At 31.0% G+C, this 22,876-nt stretch overlaps 5 protein-coding genes across 5 annotated transcripts; 2 read left to right on the top strand and 3 right to left on the bottom strand.

Moving 5' to 3' along the window:
* Positions 1-2,710: 2,710 nt before the first annotated feature.
* LOC124945848 (probable transcription factor At1g11510) lies at positions 2,711-5,161 on the bottom strand. Its single transcript, XM_047486359.1, has 2 exons — positions 3,859-5,161; positions 2,711-2,929 (listed from the first exon to the last, which is right to left on the bottom strand). The coding sequence occupies exon 1, from the start codon at positions 5,060-5,062 to the stop codon at positions 3,866-3,868; it is 1,197 nt and encodes a 398-aa protein (XP_047342315.1). The 5' UTR covers positions 5,063-5,161; the 3' UTR covers positions 2,711-2,929; positions 3,859-3,865.
* Positions 5,162-6,498: 1,337 nt separating this feature from the next.
* On the top strand, positions 6,499-8,061 carry LOC124909843 (cytochrome P450 89A2-like). The gene has a single exon (XM_047450476.1). The coding sequence runs from the start codon at positions 6,499-6,501 to the stop codon at positions 8,059-8,061; it is 1,563 nt and encodes a 520-aa protein (XP_047306432.1).
* Positions 8,062-9,980: 1,919 nt separating this feature from the next.
* Positions 9,981-12,173, bottom strand: LOC124945240 (lipoyl synthase, chloroplastic). The gene is made up of 6 exons (XM_047485635.1): positions 11,409-12,173; positions 10,949-11,039; positions 10,708-10,865; positions 10,464-10,635; positions 10,282-10,392; positions 9,981-10,190 (listed from the first exon to the last, which is right to left on the bottom strand). The coding sequence occupies exons 1-6, from the start codon at positions 11,990-11,992 to the stop codon at positions 10,110-10,112; spliced, it is 1,197 nt and encodes a 398-aa protein (XP_047341591.1). The 5' UTR covers positions 11,993-12,173; the 3' UTR covers positions 9,981-10,109.
* A 1,225-nt stretch (positions 12,174-13,398) lies between these two features.
* Positions 13,399-17,252, bottom strand: LOC124945093. The gene is made up of 6 exons (XM_047485464.1): positions 16,632-17,252; positions 16,418-16,516; positions 14,139-14,316; positions 13,960-14,057; positions 13,799-13,863; positions 13,399-13,710 (listed from the first exon to the last, which is right to left on the bottom strand). The coding sequence occupies exons 1-6, from the start codon at positions 17,178-17,180 to the stop codon at positions 13,599-13,601; spliced, it is 1,101 nt and encodes a 366-aa protein (XP_047341420.1). The 5' UTR covers positions 17,181-17,252; the 3' UTR covers positions 13,399-13,598.
* A 2,207-nt stretch (positions 17,253-19,459) lies between these two features.
* On the top strand, positions 19,460-21,193 carry LOC124945079 (E3 ubiquitin-protein ligase AIP2). The gene is made up of 5 exons (XM_047485451.1): positions 19,460-19,742; positions 19,826-20,051; positions 20,136-20,341; positions 20,596-20,814; positions 20,899-21,193. The coding sequence occupies exons 1-5, from the start codon at positions 19,590-19,592 to the stop codon at positions 21,046-21,048; spliced, it is 954 nt and encodes a 317-aa protein (XP_047341407.1). The 5' UTR covers positions 19,460-19,589; the 3' UTR covers positions 21,049-21,193.
* Positions 21,194-22,876: the final 1,683 nt, after the last annotated feature.

Genomic DNA, 22,876 nt, shown 5'->3' on the forward strand with positions numbered 1-22,876 from the left:
TAATCATCATGTTAACATGTCACTGACAGACTCGACCCACAACCGGTTGAATGCAACCACGCGCCTTCCGACCAACAATCACCAATCAACGTCGGTCGTCGATTCTTTGATCTCTCTCTATATACGAAATTTGAAAACTTTCTCCTTAATTTGAAATTGAATTGACTACAATTAGAGATTGCTTGTAAGAACTCATTACTTACATTGCCCAAATTGGAATTGAAAATCTATCTTATTTACAGGATAAAACTAGACAAATATTAGAAACCTTATTTCATAAAAAATATATATATTTAAATAAATTATTAAAAAAAAATTAAAAATTGTCCAAACCAATATTCAAATTTTAAACATTTTTTTTTAAAATTTAACTAAATAAGAGTAATGATAAAGATCGAGAATTTAGTGTGGGTCAAAAAGACGTGTAAACACGTGATTTAAGTTTAGACACGTTATTTTCGATATCATTCGTAACATCAAATTATCGCTCTCTATCATTACTCTTTAACTAATTTTGATATACACTCAAAAAAATATTTTTTTAATTATTTATTGAATTGTTATTAATAGATAGATTTGTTATTCAATTATTTAATAATTTTTTAATAAAAATCAAATTTAAACTTTTGGTTTTATATATACAATATTAGTGCTATTTTAACTAGTATTATATTAAAATGATATGATATATAAAATGGAATATTCAAACAATTAAAATCTACTTAATATCTTATACATTTAATTCATATATATGCTATAATGTAGAATTTTGATAGAGGATAACTAATATAATAGGACACACATAAATTATTGTAATGTATTTCTTAATATCTAATTATTTTTATAGAACATGATTCTGTATATTAGTATAATAAAGTTTAATTGGGTCTCCTTCTGAATATCTAACCAAACTTAAGTCTTTCTCGAAACAGGTCATTTTTTTTCAATTTTTTTTTTTATACATATATGGATAAAGAATGTTATGAGGTGAAAAGTAATTATCCTTACCTTATATTGATCCTATATATGTTTTGCAACCATATTAGTGTGGATAATATTTAATACTTTATTTATAGTATTTCTTTTGTTGAATAGGACATATTTAAATCACATTAATTTGTAAAGAAGACCAATAAATAATATTGATAACAAATAAATAAATAAAAAGTTAAGACTTAAAATACACAATATATAGTATTTCAAGCTTTATAGCAAGTGATATATATACCAACATATATATTTACATGGGAGTGTGATAATATTATATCCATATTATATTGTGATATCTTTATTTATTTTGAAATAATCACAAGCTTACAAAATAGGACAATATCAAATAAAATTTCCTTAGACTTATTTATTAAGAAATCGAGTTATTAATTAAAATACTATTTATTTAATTTTTAAAATTTAGTTTTTTTAAATATTAATATCATTTCAATATTTAAAGCCTATTTGAGATTTTTGTTCGATAAAAGAAATTATTTGAGTTTTGAATTCGTTAAATTATTATATTGTTTTTTTATTTAAAATTTTAATTTATAAGAATAAAGTAAAAATAAATAAAATATAATATATTTTTTAAATCTCAAAATCATCAAGTCTTTAATTATTAATTTTTGGTAGACATAGAAAAGAAACCGTTGACATGTCCCGTCCACATTTGTGATGTAATGGTTGTAGCTACTAAATCATTAGTTTGTTGCATAATTTCTTTTGAAAGACTTCCATTTTATTTATTTGAAAAAATGTAAATTATTTTTAAAAAATAATTATATTAATTTTTCTAAAAAGAAATGAAAGATATATATTTTAATTATTGAATTAAATAATGTAATTAATAAATAAATAAATAATATTCAATTAGGTAAAAAAATATCAAACAAAGCCTAATGATGACTTATTATTATTTGTTGACACTTCCACTAACCTAACCCATCTTATAACAATAATATCATTCAAACAACTTATTATTATATTTATTTATTTTTTAATTTTATTAAATAAAATATTAAAATATAATATATATATATATATATTACTTTAAAAAATATTCTATTATAATATATTATTAATTATTTAAAAAAAACAACCAAATTTCTACAATATACTAGCCAACCATCATAACCGGCTCTGGGACTAGAGCAGCTCATTTGTTAAAAATATCAAACCATTTAATTAAATTTATTTTAATTTGGTAGTTCAAGATATACATTTAAAGTTTCAATATGATTATGGGTTCAAATTTTATCAAAAATAAAATTTTTTTATTAATTTTTAAAACTAGACTTAGGATAACAAAATGTATATCTAACTTTTTCTACCGAGGCTGGAGCAGTCCAAACCTCGGGGCCGGTTCTGCGGCAGCCAGACCTAATGATTGAAGGTTTTTTTTATAAAAATAATTGTATTTGACAAGTACATGGAAAACAAATCAAATACATACATGAGAATGTCACAACCAACTTAACAAAAAACTATACAGAATTGAAATTTATACACCATGGGGTTGTTTCGTTTGAATCAAATTTGAATTTTCAGATTGATTAGATTATCTTTCTTATACAGAAGAGGGGCAAAGTTTGTGAGATTTTTTTAAGAAGCTAACATACTCTAGCAAATGTCGTTTCTTAATGTTTAGGGAATGGAATCCGTGACATTTGATATGTTATTTGAGCTAACTAGTTGGTTCAAAATGCATAAAGATTAATGAAAGGAAAAGAATAATAATATATCCATAATAAGAAGGCAAAACATGTTCTTAAAATGAAAGCAGCAAATGGCCTAGCCATTAAATTTTAAGACCTAATATCTTATTAAAAAAAAGACTTCTGATAATTTTGCATAAAACAAATTAATTTCCAACATACAACACCACTACAATTAACTCAACCTACCAACCATGATCCAACTGCTACTTCACCAAACCCTACAAAAAAAAAGCCTTTAGTATCAAACTATGTCAGAATAGCACAATTGTAAAAGTAAAGGAATCATGTCACATGTGTTGTTAAAATAGATAATCAAACAGGTCCTAAACTATAACCTAATGGTCAGGAACCTCTCAAGATTTTCCTTTGAAAAGCTTTGATATCAAGTTTGAGAAATTAGGAAAATAGTTTGACAGAAACCTCTTAGTTCAATTATCATTTTAGCTAACAAGTGTGTATGTGTCTTTGCTTCTAAACATTGGATTCCATTTGTGATTTCAGGATTATATGTAATCTCTTCATCTTCATTATCTCTGAAATCTCAGAAGTTCCATGGGTTGTTTGATTATCTTCTTTAATATGTGTTAATTCTATAACTAATTAACCTTTCAACACAAACCAATCACCTAATCTAATAGCCAAACTTATTCATTCATCAACTTTAAATAAAGCTCATTTGAAAAATTAGGACCCATTGTGAAATCATCAAAGTTGTAGTTGTAACATCTTTCCATTTTTAGGAAGGTTCATTACCAAACACAAGTTTGTCAAGATAAAGCATACCAATATGACCCATTATGTGATATTCTTGAAGCATCATCAGATTCATCAAACAAATATCATACATTCAAATCCCAAGTTATTTCCATCTCACTTTCATCTTTAGATCATTTAGAAAAGAAAATCTAGAACAGGTATCAACTTAGAGTCCTACACCTCTACTTGTTAGACAACTTACATAAACAAATTTCACATCTACAACTTAACAAATAGATTCTCAGGGACAATAATCATACGAATGATAGAGTTCCTAAAACCTACACTTAATCCGTTAAAGATAACCACCAACTACATTCACGCTAGCTGAACATGTCTGCAAAACATTTAGTTGTCTACAAAATAATATCGAAATTGATAACATGTTTACCTCTGAATTAGTTTGTGGAGGATTTTAATGTTTCCAGCACAAGAACTGCCTGCTCACGCATATAGTCGAGACGTTGCAGGTATACCTCTATCTCCTTCATCTGTAACTGCTTCAATTTATAGTCCAATTCTAACTTCTTTGCACCTGTTATCAATTGTGACCCGTATTTCATAATTCCCTTCTCCAAGCTTGAGTCTCCTGCTTGTCTATAGAAATCTTCAACACTGAATGGAGTAGCAGCAGCAGCAACAGCAACAGTAGCAGCAGCATGATCAACCTCCATATCTACATTCTTTTGCCCTTTTGCTTTATCAGTGACCAAACTCTTTTCCAGGTTAGGAGAACCCAAGTTAGCATTTTTAGCTTTAGCGTCAACATTCTTCCCCTTCTTAGAAACCTTGGCGCTATAACTTCCATTAGATTCAATTCCCCATATCTGTTTAGACAGATCGTAACCTGTTTGGTCGTGGACTTTTGAGAAAGTTCTATCACCACCATTCTTGCTTTTCTTGAGATTTGTATGATACTTCTTCTTAAGCCTCCTTATTTTTTCCGTCAATTGGCTCTTGCTAGCATCAATATGAAGTGACTTCCTGATAAAGTCATAGAAAGAACTCATGTCCACTGAAGCAGGATCAATCCCTTGTTTTTCACCGTACTCGATCATTCCTTTCATGATTGCAATTTCATCATCCTCACTCCATAACCTCTGAAATAGCTGTTTTTTTGGGTCATCAACTGTAGTCTTCAACTTTTCATATTCTACAGCCTCATCAGCGTTCTTCGCCCTTTTGGAATCCTTTCCCTTCTTTGGAGCAGGGGAATCAGCCGGCCTCTTAGAAGAAACCCCAGAAGGCTGAACCTCAGTAACTGGTTTAGATCTGGATTTCTTCAAAGCTTGTGAGGGTTCTCCCATCGGCTTTAAAGATACAGGCTTTACTTCCGTCGGAGCTGATTTGCGAATTGGGTTAGGTTGTAAATCCATTTCAGAATCAGATTCAGTATCGTCGTCAGAAGACGAATGCTGAGGCAGAGAGGCTAATTGCTTCTTTGGTGGAGGTGGGTTGTTGTTCTTATCTCCTTCTGATTCCGTATCAGATTCTTCTTCTTCTGCTAGATCTTCCGTCGATTCTTCTTCTTCCTCGGACGATGAACGTTCCCTTGTTACCTCCGCCTCAGATCTACGACGATTATGTGCTGCCATCTTTTACAGTAATCTGGAGAGAGAGAGAGAGAGAGAGAGAGAATGGCCGTCGGGTAGATTTCTAAGAAAGAGGCGTTTGACAGATTCTGCCCACAGTTCTACTTTCTTGATTTCCAAAATCACCTAAAAACTCAATTTATTTAAACAATAAAATTCATTATTTTATATATATATAAATATATATTTAAATTATTATATATAAAATATAATAACTTTAATCCCGTTTTGGCTTAGGTACTTTTATTTGTTTTATTTGGGAAACAAATTTTTATTTTTATTATTTATTTTTATTTTTTTTAAATAATTATTGACCCTAAATTTGTAATTAATGGACACAAGATTCTTCTCAGATAATTATTTAATTTATTTTAATATTATTTTAATTATTTTGAGATAAATAGATAAAATTATTTTCTTAAATAATGATTTAAATTATTTTTAAATTCTTTACTAGTCCCTACCTTTTAGAAGATTATTTCAATTACTCAAAATTATTTGATTTTTTTTATAAATTGGGTGAATCCAATTTTAATGGCTACCGATAATTTAAACAAAATCAGGATAAAAATAATAGTTAAAATTCATTTATTTCATATCAAAATTTGAGATTAAATTTAATTTTAGCTTAATTCAGAAATTTATATAAATATTTAAAAAGTTAGAAAAAATTAAAGTTAAAGAGTAATGAATTGCTCTTCAAATACTAAATAAAATTTTAAATATAAAAATATTACTAAGAAAATCTTAAATTTGACACAAATATTAACATTTAAATTTTAAATGGTAGTAAAGAATATAATCTTAAGTTATTTTAATCTTATCGACCATATAATAGGTTTAAACATTTTCTTTTTATAAATTTATTTAAATATATATATATATATATACATCTATAGTTAAGTATATTGTTTTAATTATTAATTTAGATAATTAAAATAATATTTTTAAATATACCTTAATTATATATATAATAAATGAATAAAAAAAAAATTAAACTCAACTACACTACACACAAAATCACAATTGTAAAAAAATAAAGAAAATAACTTATAGGTTTTTTTAGGAAATATTTGAGAAAAATCTCAAATTTAAGAAAAGAAGGAAAAAAACCTTTGATCTTCAAGAAATATATATTTGTTAATTTTATATGGTATTTTATTAATAAATGTTCAATCCAAACATTTTATATTATAATTCAAACATAGAAAATAATCCTAAGTAATTAATTTAGCATTTTCCCATAATCACATATAAAATCAAGAATATCATGAAAATCTAATAAATTAATAACTTACCAAAATCTACTAATTTACAAAATCACAAAATCTTTTCCATTTTATCATCTTCATTAAATTCAAACAAACCAATATATATCTTAACATATATATATATATATATTTGAAAATAAGATCAAAATTTTAAGTAGAAAATTAGAAATGGAGATTTTGTTCATCGCCATAGTAAGCTTATGCATGGCGGCATTACTCAATGCGTTATTCAATCTATCATCTTCAACCTCCCGCAAGAAGCTCCCACCAGGACCTGTAAATTTTCCATTTTTAGGAAACATTTTCTGGATGAGACACATCGGACGTGAAGATTACCTCCGAAAACTCTTATCCAAATACGGTCCAATTTTCAGTATCAAAGTAGGTCCAAAGTTAGCAATCTTCATTTCCAACCACACTCTCGCTTACGAAACCCTAATAAAAAACGGCCTAGCCGTTTCTGATCGCCCTGGAGGTGTAATTCTTTCTCCCATCTTCGGTTCCCAAAGTCTATCAACGATCAGTTCTTCAAGCTATGGTCCTAATTGGAAGATCTTAAGGAAGAATTTACTGTCCGAGATCATGCATCCAGTTCGAATCAAATCGTACACACGTACCCGGCAATGGGTGCTCGAAAACCTACTTGAGAATCTTAAACGTCAGTCAGTTGATGGGTGTGCGGTGACTGTGATGAAGGATTTCAGGTTTGCGATGTTTTCCCTGTTAGTGTTCATGTGTTTTGGTGAGAAGCTTGGAGAAAACGAGGTTAAGGATATTGAACGTGTTTCGCATGATATGTTATCGAGGTATGGTGATTTTGATGTGCTGAATTATTGGCCTAGGTTGGGTCAATTCATTTTCTTTCATAAATGGGTTCAATTAATTCGATTAAGGAAAAACCAGGACAATGTTATTCGTCCGTTAATCCAGGCCCGGAGAAATTTCTTAGAAGAAGAGAAACTTAATTCAGGGGGGGAGAAAGATGATTCACCAATTGTGGCTTACATTGATACTTTGTTTGATCTAGAACTGCCGGAGAAGAAAAGAAAAGCGAATGAATTCGAGCTGGTATCATTGTGCAATGAATTTATTGACGGTGGCACAGACACAACGACCACAGTCCTAGAATGGATCATGGCTAACCTGGTAAAGTATCCGGAGATCCAGGCAAAGGTGTATGATGAGCTGTCGCGATTTGTTGGAGATGGGTCTGGCCATGTCGGGGAAATAATCAAGGAAGAGGACTTGCCCAAGCTGGTTTATCTAAAGGCGGTGATACTTGAAGGATTAAGGCGTCATCCGCCAGGGCATTTCATTGTACCACATAGGTTGACTGATGAAGTGGAGATTAATGGGTATGTTCTTCCTAAAGATGCTTCACTTAATGTTCTTGTTATGGAGGTTAATAAGGACCCAACTGTTTGGGAGGACCCAATGGAGTTTAGGCCGGAGAGGTTTTTAAGTGAAGGAGGAGGGGTGGTGGATTTTGACTTAAAGGGGAGTCGAGGGGTGAAGATGATGTCTTTTGGGGTGGGGAGAAGGATTTGTCCGGGAATGAATCTAGCTATGGTTCATTTAGGTTATTTTATTGCGAATTTGGTTTGGAATTTTGAGTGGGTGGCGACCGAGGAGGGTGTGGACTTTTCGGAGAATCATGCTTTCACTGTTGTTATGAAGAATCATCTTAAGGTTCGACTCATTCCTAGAGGTTCTGTCATGGGTTCATCTTAAGTTCTTGAATGGCATGCTATGAATAATTGATAGGGTATCATAATGGAAGATTGATAGGAAAATGGAGAAGTTTGATTGTAAGGAAAGGTAGATAAGAACAAGATTCTGATGTTTGGATTTGAAAACTCATATTAGCTATTTATTTATTTGAATGAATAATGTTAAGAACAATTGTCTTGTTATTTTGTGATATTTGATCTCTTAGGAATTGTTTTTTTCATTTGAACTACTTTAGTAGGTTAAACTGTATTAGTTATTAAATCGTCAATTTTGTTTTTAAAAAATCTTTAACACAAAATAAGGTTAAACTTTAAACAATAATGTTATTTGACTAAAACATGTTTATGTAAGGTTGAGATTGAGATCCTCTTAGCTTACTATGTCTAGTTTCTTTTATCCTAATCTTATTTAAAAATATTCTCTCTAAAAATGAATACTTTAGTATTTATAAAAAAAAATATATGTTAATTTATTATTATTATTATTATGTAAAGTTATTTGGAAACTATGATTTCTATCATAATTATAACTATTTTTAAAAATTATTAAGTAAAAAACCAGTGATTTTATTTTAATTTGATATTAAATTTGTGATTGAATTATATGATATTTTTTTAGGTAAAAAATAGATAAAATAAGTGTTTTTTTTATAAGTTTTAGATCAAGCTATAAAAGATTTGTTTGAGCAATTTTTTTTAGCAATAGTTTTGATTTTTGACAAAATGAAAAAACTATTGTAGCAAATTAATATAATATGATCGGTGTTTTAACTTTTTAATATATATATATATATATATATATATATATATATATATATATATATATATATAACAAACTTTAAAAAAAAAACTAAGATTGCCCTGAGTTTGAAAAAATAAAATAAATAATCCATTAAAAAAAATAGGAGCACAAAGCTTGTTTATTAGGATAAAACAGAAATATATTATAAAAAAATAACCGTTTACATCTTATTTAAAATAAAATAAATTACTAAAAATCACATTGAACTAAGCCTCTAATTTATTTTATTATATATAAATATATAGATTGAATGAAAACAATATCTTCTTGTCTTTTGTTTATCATTTTTTTATTGTTATTTTGTTTTGTAAGGTTAAACTAGGATAATATCTAGTGTCATCTAAAATTAAGAATTAAGTAAAGGAATTATATAGATTTTATCAATTTACATGATAAATGTTCCTTTTAAATCTAAATTTAAATTTAATAAAAATATTTTATATTTTTATTGATTAATTAAATAATTTTAGTAGTTATAATATAGTAATATGATAGAGATAATTTTTTAAAAAAACTAAAAAAATATTAAAAAAACTAAAAATCTAAGATCACTAATTCTTAAAGATAATTATAAATGAAAGAGAGAGACTTAAAAGGAAAAAAGAAGTGGATCTAGGAATTTTTATTTTTCTTTGATCAAAAGTATAGGATTTGTGAATTATATTAGATTGAGAAAGAGAAACTAGATAAATTTTAAGAAGTGAATTTATTGAGTTTTTTTTGTTTAGGTAAAAACTATTGGATTTGATTGACTGAAAAATGAGAGGATTAAATAAAAGAAAGAGTGAATCTTGGGGTTTTTTGTTTTATTTGATAAAATATATAAGATATTTAATAATTTGCAAGTATATTTTTGGCTTTTTTTTTATATACAATTATTTAACAAATCAAACCTGATTCTCCGCTTATTTTGACTGTGTTATTTCCCGTGACAAAAATTTTAGTATTCTTCTCATTTAATTATATGAATTTTTATGACATATTCAAAAACTAAACTTACAAAAATTATTAATATAAATTTTCCCAAAACAAATTGATTAGATACATTTACATAAAAAGTTAACAACTTCTTCTGCTATATTTTCCATGAAAATTGATTCGAGCCGAAAATACCAATATCAAAGGTGAAAATAATTTATCAAACTTGTTACATAATTTTAATAGGGCAAACCACAACATGAACCTTAACAATAATAAGACTGTAATGCCCTATTCTATCAGAATTCGATTAAAAAGAATGACTATGCTTACAGGTTTGGCGTAATTCTAGACTTTTCTTTCACCATCGTCTTAACAAAGAGCTCTCCTGCTCTATACGACGATCGAACCTTAAAAATATCAAACAATGACAAAAAAAACACGATAAGACAAACTATTACTTTTGGTTAAAAAAATTACGAATCGGGTTAGGAAATCTACCAGAGGCCCACTGGCTACGTATCGAAAGCCTATCGATTCTCCATATTCTTTCCAGAAGGCAAATTTCTCAGGCGTCACATATTCTTTAACAGTCAGATGTAATGGCGTCGGCTTCAATAGAACAAACATATATACATGAATATAAATAATGCTGAAATCTCAAAGAAAATAAAATGATTTACCTGTAAATATTGTCCAAAGGTGAGAATATCGACGTCTATGGATCTTAAATCAGCCATGGCTTCCATAATTTCGTCATCAGATTCCCCAAGTCCCAACATGATAGAAGTTTTCGTTATCATTCCTTCCTTAACGATCTTAGCATGTTTTAAAACCGATAAGCTCTGTTCATACCTGTCAATTTATAACAATGAAACATTTAAACCATCTTTTCTCAAAGAAAACAGTTAGAATATGTATTTTTACCCGGCCCTTGGATCTCTAACTATGCGTTGGAGCCTTTTCACGGTTTCAACATTGTGAGCGAAAACGTCTAAGCCTGAATTGACAATGGTGGAAACCGCATTCAAGTCCCCACGAAAATCTGAAGTCAAACACTCTATCATAATTTCCGGCTTTAGATCCTGCCCAATTGGATTTGGAACTTAAAAAACACTCAATGCCCAATTGGATTTGGCCTTCAAAGTGATGAGAAATGAATGAATACCTTCAAAGCTATATTAGTTCTAGCGAAATGCCCACTGCCTCCGTCAGGTAGATCATCGCGATCAACACTTGTTAGAACAATGTAATCGACGCTGACAATAGAAAAAGGATTGTAATTCAATGAGAAAGACAATGAATCAGTTTTAGTACAGAATTTGATGAACCCAATTCCTCCTTCATTTAATCAAAAACAAGGAAGTTGGATCTTCAATGATCAACCAAACATATAAGCACCCGATAGAGGAAACATAACAGGGGAACAAACCCTAGAAAATCTCAGCTAATATGGTGATTCTTATTCCTTAGTGATGGAGATAGGAATTGACCAATTGGGTCTTTTATGAATCTAAACAATCTCTCAATTCCCAGTTCATCATAGAAAACCCAATTAGATTCATGTCAATTGGCACTTAAACTACTAATAAGAAAGATGAACATGTGAGTAAAGTAGAGTACAATACCCCCAACTGGCAACAGCCAAGGCCGTGTTCAATGGTTCCATAGGATCGGGAGGTGGAGGATTCCTGCTAGTTTTAACAGCACAGAATCTGCAGCCGCGTGTACAAGTATCTCCAAGAAGCATAATCGTAGCGGTTGCGATCCCATCCCCTCCTCCATTCCAGCATTCACCAATGTTAGGACATTGAGCTTCTTCACAGACTGTATTAAGCTTCAATCGAGACAAAGATTCCTTCACTTCCTCATACTTTTCCCCCTGCGGCGCCTTCTGTCTCAACCAACCCGGTTTCTTCACGGTCGGATCTCTTCCTGTGTAGGGACCCATCGCCGTTGTGCCGCCGGGATACGGAGGATGAAGACGCTTTTCAGTTGCATCTTCAAGTTTCTCTGATTCGTTCAGTACATCGGCAGCGGCTGAAGGAGGAGAGGAGAAGGGAGAAGAAGAAGAACACTTAATGGACAGTCTATTTGGAGATTGAAGAAGAGGATAAAGAGAGAAAGATGATGAATGTTTATTGGGAGAAGAGATGAAGAAGGAAGATGGGATTGCAGGTGTTTTTGCAGCAAATACGCATTGATGCATCATTTGAAGATGGAAATCTGCGAGATTGGAAATCAAGATCTCGACTTTCTTTCAGGCGAGATAAACAATACAGGATCCAACAACTCTAACTGTAGAAATGATGATCATAATATATATATACAGGTGGGTGAATTGCTTCATCCCATTGAGATGTCCGCCTCTTGAGGTTTTGTTAACAGTTCTGTTTGGCGTTCAATTTTTGTGGGTTAGTTCAACTATAAACAAAATAACTAAGGGGATCCGAATACCCGGGACCAAATAACATATCATATCCATACCCAGGACCAAATAACATATCATATCCATACCCGGGACCAAATAACATATCATATCCATACCCGGTTCAATTTTACCATACAATTTATTGAGATTAAGGATATAAGTCTCGGAATGCACGTTTAAATCATTCAGTTTTGTTCCGTTCGATTTAAACAGTTAAAAAATCGGTTTAATCGATTCGAATACTTGTTAAAATAAATTAAATATATATATATATAAATAACAATTTATATTATTTATTTGTATATATTTAAACAAAATTATGTAACATATATTCATGAATCACTAACTTAATTTAAAAAAACACAAATATATTATATAAAAAAATTCATTTTACTAAACATCACACTAAAAATTTTACAATTTTAAAATAAAATTATATATTGCTAATAATAGTTAACAAGTCTTGTAAAATAAAATTATATATTGCTAATAATAGTTAACAAGTCTTTATTTTCGTTAATTTTTCTAAAACGACCTAATAGTTATAAAACATAGTCGTTTTGAGGCGCTAAACTAAACCGATAAAAAGGAAAACATAATAAATTTAGTTTGCCCGTTGGTTTACTTACACACATATACTTGTAATTAATTGAAGTTAGTTGTATTTCAATATGGATTCTAGATATTAAATCTTCAAATATCATACATTTTTCATTTAGATACGAAATCCATAAGAACATGTTTTAATAAAGTGTAGTGGCGAGAATGAAAACCATGTCAACAATTTAATTGTACATGACTAAATGGCATTGTTATATAGAGAGGTCGTGGAGATTGTCAACATATTAAGTTTTCTATTTATATTTGGATAAAGTAATCCATCTCATACAAAATACATATTTATTAATATTTGAGAAATAATCAAGATAATTCAAAACATAATTTCATACCAAATGAGTAAAAAAAAAATTCACATAAATCATGATAAAAAACAATTTTTTTTAATATAAAAAGTTAACATAACCTTGCCTCTTAGAACCACTATAATGAGTTAGAAAACAATTTATTTATCAAATGAAATATAATATACACTAAAATCTATTATCAAAAAATTAACTTTCAATTTTAAGTTCGGTAAGTTTTCAATAAGATTGTTATTGTAGGTTATTGTACTTCAAATTTCCTTCTATCTGCAACTCAATGCATGGATTAATTGGGCAATAATTATTCTTGTTCACAAAATGAGAAAAAAAAAGTGTATAAATTCTGCCTCATAACAAAATTTGGTTTAAATTACCCATCCAAGCCAACAACCTTCTAGCGAAAAAGGAAAAAGGAAAAACAAACAAACTAATCGGTGGTATTAGTGCACACTAGGAAGTTCTAGCTAGGGTTTTTCACCAGAATCTTGCGAATCTGAACTATCAACCATCTTTTCAAGCGAATCCATGTCTCCCGCCTCTGAAACCGTATGCATTCTTAGCTTCTCAGCATCTTCACTGAAAATTCAAAGCCGGATTAATCAAAAAGCTAGTTTCAGAAGAGCACCAAACAACAGATCAAAAGAAATTCCAACACGAGGCTTACTCTGCAACGCCGAAGATCTCTTTCACAACTAAAGAGGAACTATCTTTTGTGCAGAACTCTGGCAGCTATTATTCAGTACAAAATATAAATGTCAGCTAATTTATCTCAATTTGCACTAATGCATTTGAATTTAAATGTATCTTAAAAGCATTCTCATGTACCTCGGATAAATAATAAACCTTTCCGAAAAGAGCTTGTACAGCAAGTTTTCTCTTAAATCCTCTTTCCGAATAACCAGACACATCCATGACAACAGGACCTATAGGAATTTTCGATTACAAAGAGTGAGAAATAATTACTATTCACTGACATAAATAAATTGAAAGCCACAGAAGATTACCTTTCTCTTTCACAATTCTTCTTGAGATTTCATTTAGGACTTCAGACACTTGAGAATCATCGAGCATGGAAGCTTTTCGTAGTTGGATCAAGTTTGATACTAAGTCTGGATTAAAGGGCTTTTCATTAAGTGCATATCTGATATATTTGCGAAAAATATCCTCCATGCCAAAATCTGTCTGCATAAATTTCATGTCATAAAGCCAAATCAGGCTTTGTGGAAATAGAAATATAATAAGATCAACTAGAGTAGGTCTACATGGTGAACTTTCTTCCAATGTCTGTAGTCTCCCTAAGAGAAGTAGAAGAACTTGAATTTTCATGTCCAAGATTGAAATAGAAATCAACGAGCTAAGCAACTGAATGTGGTAATCTTTGGCCAATATTTGGCCTTGGGGTGAAGTGAATCCAACTTAACCTCTCCCTAAGGATGTGTTTGGTATAGGGTTTAGGGTTAGAGGTGAATTCATATTGGCATTGGAATTGGAGGGGGGCAATTCCAATTATGCTGTTAGTTTTTAAGGACTTAAAATAAGAAATTGGATTTAGAATTTGATTTGGATTCTTGTAAAAATAAAACAAGTATATATTTTTTAGTTTGAATTCCACACAAATTAGGAAGAAAATCAAACAATTCCTTAAGAATATTCAAACATAATAATTGAACTGTAATTTAATGAAAGTTCTTATAGAATTGGACTTCTAACTCCAATTCCCCTCATCCAAACACAGACAAAAGAATTTCTCATTAGGGGTGTTCAATATTTGGTCTGAACCGAATATCCGACCGAATTTGAATTCATCGAATTCGAATAAACCGAATTCGAATTACATTTTCGGTTTTCGAATCGAATTTTAAACCGATTCGAATTCAAATACGGTTTTCGGTTTGGTTTTCGAGTTTATGTTTCAACTCGAAAACCAAACCGAATTCATTTTTATTATATATTATATAACTTATTACATATTATATATTAAATTATCATGGGTCTCCTATTAGATCCCTATATTATATCCATAATCCCTAATTCATTTTCCCCTTTCTCTAGTTGTCCACACCTCTCAACCGCCATATATTGTCGTCGTCGACACTGTTTTACTTTTGTCGTTTAATTTTCGAATATATATTAGTGTTAGTCACTAAACTAAGTTTACATGATTTATATTTTTTTTATAATTTAAGTAGATAAGATCTCTTTAACAACTTATTTATTTTGTTAACTCTTTTAAAAAAAATTATCTTTTGGGTAGATGATGTTCTATATTTGGTCTAAACCGAATATCCGACCGAATTCGAACCGAATTCGAATTTACCGAATTCTAATAAACCGAATTCGAATTTATTCAAATTGGTTCGGTTTTCGAATTTGCTTAAAAAAAATAAAAAATTCGAAGAACCCGAACCGAAAACTCGAATAACCCGAAAACCGAACCGATGAACACCCCTATTTCTCATCCACTCTAGATAAATGCTAGAGTATTTAGAAGACCAAGAAAAACATAAGGCTATGTTTGGTTAAAGCTCCAATTCCAGTTATGTTGTTTGTTTAAGAGCTTAATGATAGGAATTGAAACTAGAATTAGAATTCTGATTAAAGTAAATTGTGCATAAGTTTAGGTACAATTCCACTCTAACTTCTAAATTCCAATTTCAGTATATTCCATAAGTTTTAAGTCAAGGCTATTCTTCCAACTGCTTGTTAATTAAATAGTTGAAGATGGGTTTTTCGATGCTTATATGTAGTTAAAGAGAATAGAAGAAAAAAATCAAATAAATCTCTTATGAATTAGAATTCAATGATTTCTCCAAACATGGAAATTAAGAATTGGGATTGATGATCTAGTTCCAATTTCACTCATCAAAACATAGTCTTAAGAGATTGTGACATGCTGCAATATTCAGAGTAAGTAATAAGAGACTTCTATGCAAGGAATGCGGTCTTAATCCCAGATTGAGAGATTGGGGGAAACTGGCTTGTTTTTATGCATCTATAGTGGATAGGTTTAGTAACTTAGAGATACTTAGTCTGTTGGGCATCTCTAATTTCTCAGTATCCAAAAGAACCATTCTTCAAATATAAGTTAAAATGTCTGCAACAAGTGAATAGGTTTGACACTCACTAGATTGAGAGCTCTACTGATTTGTGCAAGAATTTATGGACTGTTTGTGCATTCACTACTGAACTAGATTTACTGCTATGCAAATATGTTTACAAACTTTCCTAACTTCAATTCTATACTGAATCATAAAACTACAATTATAAGCCATAAGTGTCTCACCTTCTGCACAAGTTCTACCAAATCTGATGGCTGCAATGCATCATTTCCTTTCTCAAACAGCTCATCAATTGATTTGCACAGAAAAACATTCTTATTAACCTGAGAAAACAAAACAAATCAATTCTTAGATCAGATAAGGACTAGATTAACATAAGCATGACAAAAAAGAGCTCAGGATGCAGACAATAGGGGGAAAAGAAAGAAGGGTATTCACCAATTTGCGGCGAACCTCCCTTGGGGAATTGAACTTTCTAATGGTCTTAACAACAGCAATTACGAATGTAATACCAACATAAGCCAAAGGGACGGCGAGAATCCAGGGCAATGGGCTTTTTCCTACTCTCGGTCCAGGAATAGCCTGCGTTACTGACCCAGTGAACTCAACAAGGTCGAGTGCTTTTTCCTGTATCCAAGGCAAATCCTCCTCTACTTCTTCAACCTCGTCTTCTTCTACTTGCACCTCGGATTTTCCGGTGTTCTTATTACCTTTATCACTTGAACTTGCAGTAGAACTGCTTGATGCTGATAAGATGAAAGAAGTCTTGGAAAGAGTGGAGGCTGGGGATGAAAAGGATAGAAATCGTTCGAATTTGATGAATCTTTCACTACGTCTTGCTCTGAGAATGGTGGGTGATGTGAGATCGAGGGAATGTCTGATGGGTTGAGAGGCGGAAACAGCAGTCATGCTAACTCCGGCTGGTCGTGTGGAGGGGGATGAAAAAGGGTAGAGCTTTGGAGGAAGACAATGAGCAGAAGAAGCCATAATTTCTGGAATTCTGTGAACTTCGCCAATGCCGGCCCTCCGCCCCAGTTCAGTCTTCAAGCTTCAAGCTGTTCGCTCTTATTTTTTCTTTTATTATTTTCTTTTTATTATCAGGATAATTTTAGTTTTTTTTAAATAAAATATAAAATAATATTTAATAAATTTTTTAAATAAGTTTATGTATATTAAAAATTATGAACATTTTTTAATCATATACATAAAAAAGCATGACATTAAAAAAACAAATAAAATTAAAACTTAAAAACTAAAAACAAAAATAAAAAATAAAAAACGTTACTCAATATATTATCGAGCTCGTAAGTCATTGAGAAGAACGATTAACTCTCCGACAGACTCTACCGATTTTTCGGAATGAATCTTAGAAAACATCATAATAATATCATTATGAAAGATACAATTGGACGACTACGATCAGTGAAAGTTCGACGATTTCTCTTAAACTAGATAATCTACCAAAAAAATAATTGGGATGGTAACCAAATTATCTAGGTTTGTCATATTAACTATATCAATTTAAAATTCTTAACAACTATCAAAAGACTCGGAAATAACTTAATGAATCATAGTGATACTCTACAAAAGACTTCAAATGGGGCAACGGATTAAGTATGTAGTCCGTAAACACACTTAACTATTTAACTAGGCGCAGAACTTGCCACCTAACGGGCTCGAACCCAAGAATTTAGAGTTGGTATCCACCTCTTTTTGTCGTTAGGCTAGAACTTTTGAACAATAATCTACAATATCTGGAAAGAAAGAAATTCAAGAACTCATAGTGGAAGAAGTAGAACTGCTGAAGATATTTGGAGAGATATAAATTCAGATGGAAATGCACTCATTCAATCTTGGAGAGGAATCGAAAAGAATGAAGAGAATATAAAGTTTTGTCAGATATGGGATATTTCATTTGAGAAAGTCACAAGTAAAATCAAAGTAAAAATGTTATAGACGTTAATTGATTGTTGTTTCATTGTCAAATCTAAAAAATTGTCTATATCTGATCTTAAACTTTTGTATTTTTTTTCCTCTTTTGTTTTTTTTAATAAAATGGCACTAAGCTGTTTTACCCCCCAAAAAAAATATTAGTCACTCACCGAAAATGCAAAAGTAAATGAGTTGTCTATTCAAAATATTTAATAAATTAAAACAATTGAATGATAATCTAAATATTAAATACTATAATAAATTTATATAAATTAAATTCAATGAAAAAAATCAACCATCTTGAATCTTTTTGAATGTGTCTCTAAATACGAACTCGTTTGAGTTGCATAATGATGAGTGAAAAAGTAAAATAAGTCGAACAAACCAATAATGCGGTATAAAAAAATCTCTATCAAAAATTCTGAGTGGTAGTGAAATTTGTCATTACATGTGGATCAGTAAACGATGTCAATTTTTTTTTATTTGATAACTGAACCTACTTATATGATCAAATAATGAGAAAACGGTGACAATCTACTCATATGATCAAATAATGAGAAAACTGTACAAATAAGAGGATCTTTAAATGAAAGAAATAAAAGATCAACTTAAAAACTCTTTATTGAACAAAATATAAATCACTCAAAATCTGCTACTAAAAAGTGGATGCACACAAACTCGGAAAGTATCACGCAATTCACGAATATAAGTAACCAACGATCCACCAAAAACTATGACATTATTTAAATTATAAAAATTCGAAACAAAAAATTTAATCTAACTAAAAAAATATTAGACCGAACAAATTATAGTACAAGAAAAATTAGAAATGATGTGAAGAACAAAAACAAGATGATTTTTTACCTTTTTAAATAATTTGTTGAGATAAAATAAAAGGGAAATTTGATGAAATGATCATCAAGATCAACTTATTTGACTTTTTGTCAGCGCATAAAATAAATACGCTGGAGACACTTTTTTTTGGACGAAAATGCCCACGTTGCGAGACGCAACCTCCGGTTGCGAGACGCAACCTCCGGTTGCGAGACGCAACCGGATACCGTGTGAAAATTTTATTTATTTATTTTTAAAAAAAAAATAAATAAAAGATTTCGTCTCGCAAATGCCGGTGCCTCTCGCTAGTGCGGGTTGCGTCTCGCAATCTAGAAACATAGAAAAAATCGTCCAAAAAAGAAAAAAAATATCACCAGCGTTCTTTATTTTAAGCGTAGATAAAAAGTCAAAACAATTGAAGTAGGATAAAGGACTATTATTTTCAAATTTTAAGTGCTTAAATTAATTTAATATATATATAATATTAATAGTTCGGTTTCCCTTTCTTCAAGAAAACTCCTTCATGAAGCGGCCTGCTCCGACAGTTTCCTATATATTATCCGGCAAGACCGCAGCGGAGAAGATAACTGATAACTGATATCTGAATCCATCATCCTTAATTGAACCGAAATGGCGTCCAAGTCCGAGGAAGATTTGAAGCAGAAACTGACTGATTTGCAGAAACAGCTGGGGAAGAAACAATCATTCGAAACTGCTGTTTCCTCCATCAAAACCCTCCTCCTCGAATCTTACCCCTCCGCATCTCCCTCTCTGCGTAAGCTGGTCAGTATATTAGATTTCATCTTCAATTTCAAATCAATTCGTTCCAATTTTGATCCAATTATAATAAAAATGTTTCATTTCAGTTCTTCGCAGTTATAAGTAGGGTTTCAACGATTTTGAAAACAAGATATACTGCACCAGGATTCTGGATTGCTGGGAGAGATCTTTTCATTGATGCTGAATGTTTGATGTCTGCACCTGTTGAGAAGGATCATTTACGATCTTACATTTCTCAAGCCAAACAACATCTACATGAGTTAGAGAATCAATTGGAAGGTCCAGAATTGGCAGCAGCAACCTCGAACAGAGGTTAATCTTCATTCATGTCTTCATTTGATTGCGTGAATTGTAATTAACAGGCATGAAAAGAAGTTGGTCTTGTTATTCTCGCAGGTTATCTCTTTGAAGGTCATCTTACTGTTGATCCAGAACCTCCACAACCAGACTGGTTGATACAGACAAACCTAATGACTGCCCTTGCTGCTAGTCTTACTAGACCTGTATCATCTGAAGGTCAGCAAGAAGATCCCAGCACATCTGATGTTACTAACAATCTTATGCAACAACTTGTCGAGAGTCTCGACAATACCATTCCTATGGTATCATACTCAACCTTCTTTTTTGTTTCGTGCAAATATTCTGCATCATAAGAAAACAAGAACAACTGCAATTTGTTTATAGAAAACATAGGCTTTGTTCTGTTTAGGTTATTTGAGATTAACCTTTTCAAATGGGTTCAAGTTAGATGTTAAATTTTGAATTGATAACGATAATTGAAGAGTTAGAAAGTTTGGCCTTTTGTGTGGCTGCAAATTTTATGATTGATGAATTGGGATTTTGTTGTTGTGTTAAGATTTTTGAGGATGGGACTGGAGGTCCAAGGGCAGTGCCACCAGCTAGTAAAGAAGTTGTAGCGAATCTACCAGTTCTCGACATTACAGAAGAGAACATAACAAAGATTGACAAAGATTCGGAGTGTGCAATCTGCAAAGAAAACTTTGTTGTTGGTGATAAGATGCAAGAATTGCCCTGCAAACACAAGTTTCATCCTCAATGCCTTAAACCTTGGCTGGTAAAATGAATTTACAAATTTCATACAATAGTAAAGTTTTGATTTTTAAGATTTTTAATATCATCTTATATCTTGAAATTGCAGGATGAGACGAATTCATGCCCGACCTGTAGGCATGAGTTACGAACAGACGATCATGCGTATGAGACTAGGAAGGAGCGTGAGAAAGAAGACGAGGAAGAGAGGAAAGGGGCTGCGAATGCAGTGCGTGGGGGCGAATACATGTATGTTTAGGTCATATGAAAGAAGTTGATCGGGTTTGTCTTTGTTCATTTGTATTCAATTTTATGTGTTCTTATGTTATTTGTGATTTCATCTTTAAACATGAATACGTTCGTATAGGTTTATAGATTCATTTGAAATAAACTATTATTAATTATTATTGGCAGAATGACAAAATTAACATTTAATAAATGTTATAACGAATAAAAAATAATAGTGTTTATATATTAATTGATGGATTGAATGAAGAAATTTTGTACAAATATATAAACTCAAATAAATGACATTTGAACTAAAACAAGGCTTGTATCCAATTTTAAAGTTTCAAGGCCCTCATTTTTTCCCTTAGTGTAAAAGGAAATCTAAGAGTGGATAAAATTTAACAAACTACAAATAGTTTACCTGAAAAACTGAAAATAATTGGGACTGACATGTAATATTTGGTCTCTAAGTTAATAAAAAAAAAGTGATTTTTTTTTTGGATTCTTTGGATCACTCCATATTGGTTTTATTTTTTATTTTTTTATTTTTCATTTTTTATGTGTTCAAATGATTATTTATCCTTAAAATTGTAGGGTGGTTCCTAGTAAACTTGACCCGAAATTGATTTGTTACATGAATTCAAAAAAATAAAACTTTTCTTAAAAAAATAAAATAAACTTGATAGACGGATTTTGACATATTTCTCAATTTTCTGGATTCATAGGTATACTCCTCTAACGTATGAATAAGTGCATGCTCATTAAAGATAATTCTCGGTTATATTATATTTGATTCTCTTTACTTATCGTGCTTGAAAACACCTTGCATTCATTTCCACTCACATTTGGTAAACAATCACACAAGTAACATTTCATTACATTGGCATAGAATAGGTTGCCTTTTGCCTTATGCAGCGCACCTCTTTGATTTGACTCCCATTCCTAAGAAAGTTTTGCATTCTCATAGCAAAGGAAAAATTCTCCCAAAATATGAGCAATCGTCCCCTCCTCCGAGTATAAAACACAGTGAGTACTAGGAATAGTCATAAACTTACCTATTATATCCCTTATCATAAGCCTTCCACGAAATGCAAGTCAAAGCGTAGTTGAGCCCACTCAACCACGTTCCCCTTTAACGAATAATATCCCAAGCCAAATTAGAACTAAATTTACTACCGGTCTCAATTTTTCAAAGTGTGAATCTGCTCTATCATGAATGTTATATTTGTTTTTTCAAGAATTATAACACCTTATGGAATTCGCCTCTGAAGCATGTTCCAATCTCCATCAATAATGTCACTAACTTGGTCATTTGACAATCTCTTCTAATTCGAACTCTTTCAAATTCTGTTTTTGCAATTAAAGGGCTGCCTTCAAACCAAAGATGATGCCAAAGAGCGTGTTCTTACCATCATCAAATCGAATATCCATCATTTTTCTCGCGCTTTGTTCTAAGTTGAGTATTTTATTCAATGACCAAGCCATGTCGCCACTAGTTTCATTCCTTTGTTTTTAGGGGTGGGGGAAGTTATATTGTGGGCTATCTCTCCCACAGGTTTTTGTGTGTGCTTGTGAGAGATTAATAAAATAAGAAACAAACTAAAAAGCAAGCAACTTTACAAAAGTGAAGGGCTTAAACTTGAATGGTTTTCCAAGTGAGGCTGCAACCAAACATCATAAACATATGATGAATATGAAAATGTTGTGTCATTGTCATGTCTATATTTCTCCATTGTAAAAAAGAAAAAAAGCAGAATAAAAAAGCACATAACTAAGCTCGTTTTTTACCCCAAAATATACTAAGTTCCTTTTTTTCTACCATCCTTTTGACCATATTTTATCCCTATTTTCATTCTTCC

This window comes from Impatiens glandulifera, chromosome 7, assembly GCF_907164915.1.
Source record: "Impatiens glandulifera chromosome 7, dImpGla2.1, whole genome shotgun sequence".
In the NCBI taxonomy this organism is placed as follows: domain Eukaryota; kingdom Viridiplantae; phylum Streptophyta; class Magnoliopsida; order Ericales; family Balsaminaceae; genus Impatiens; species Impatiens glandulifera.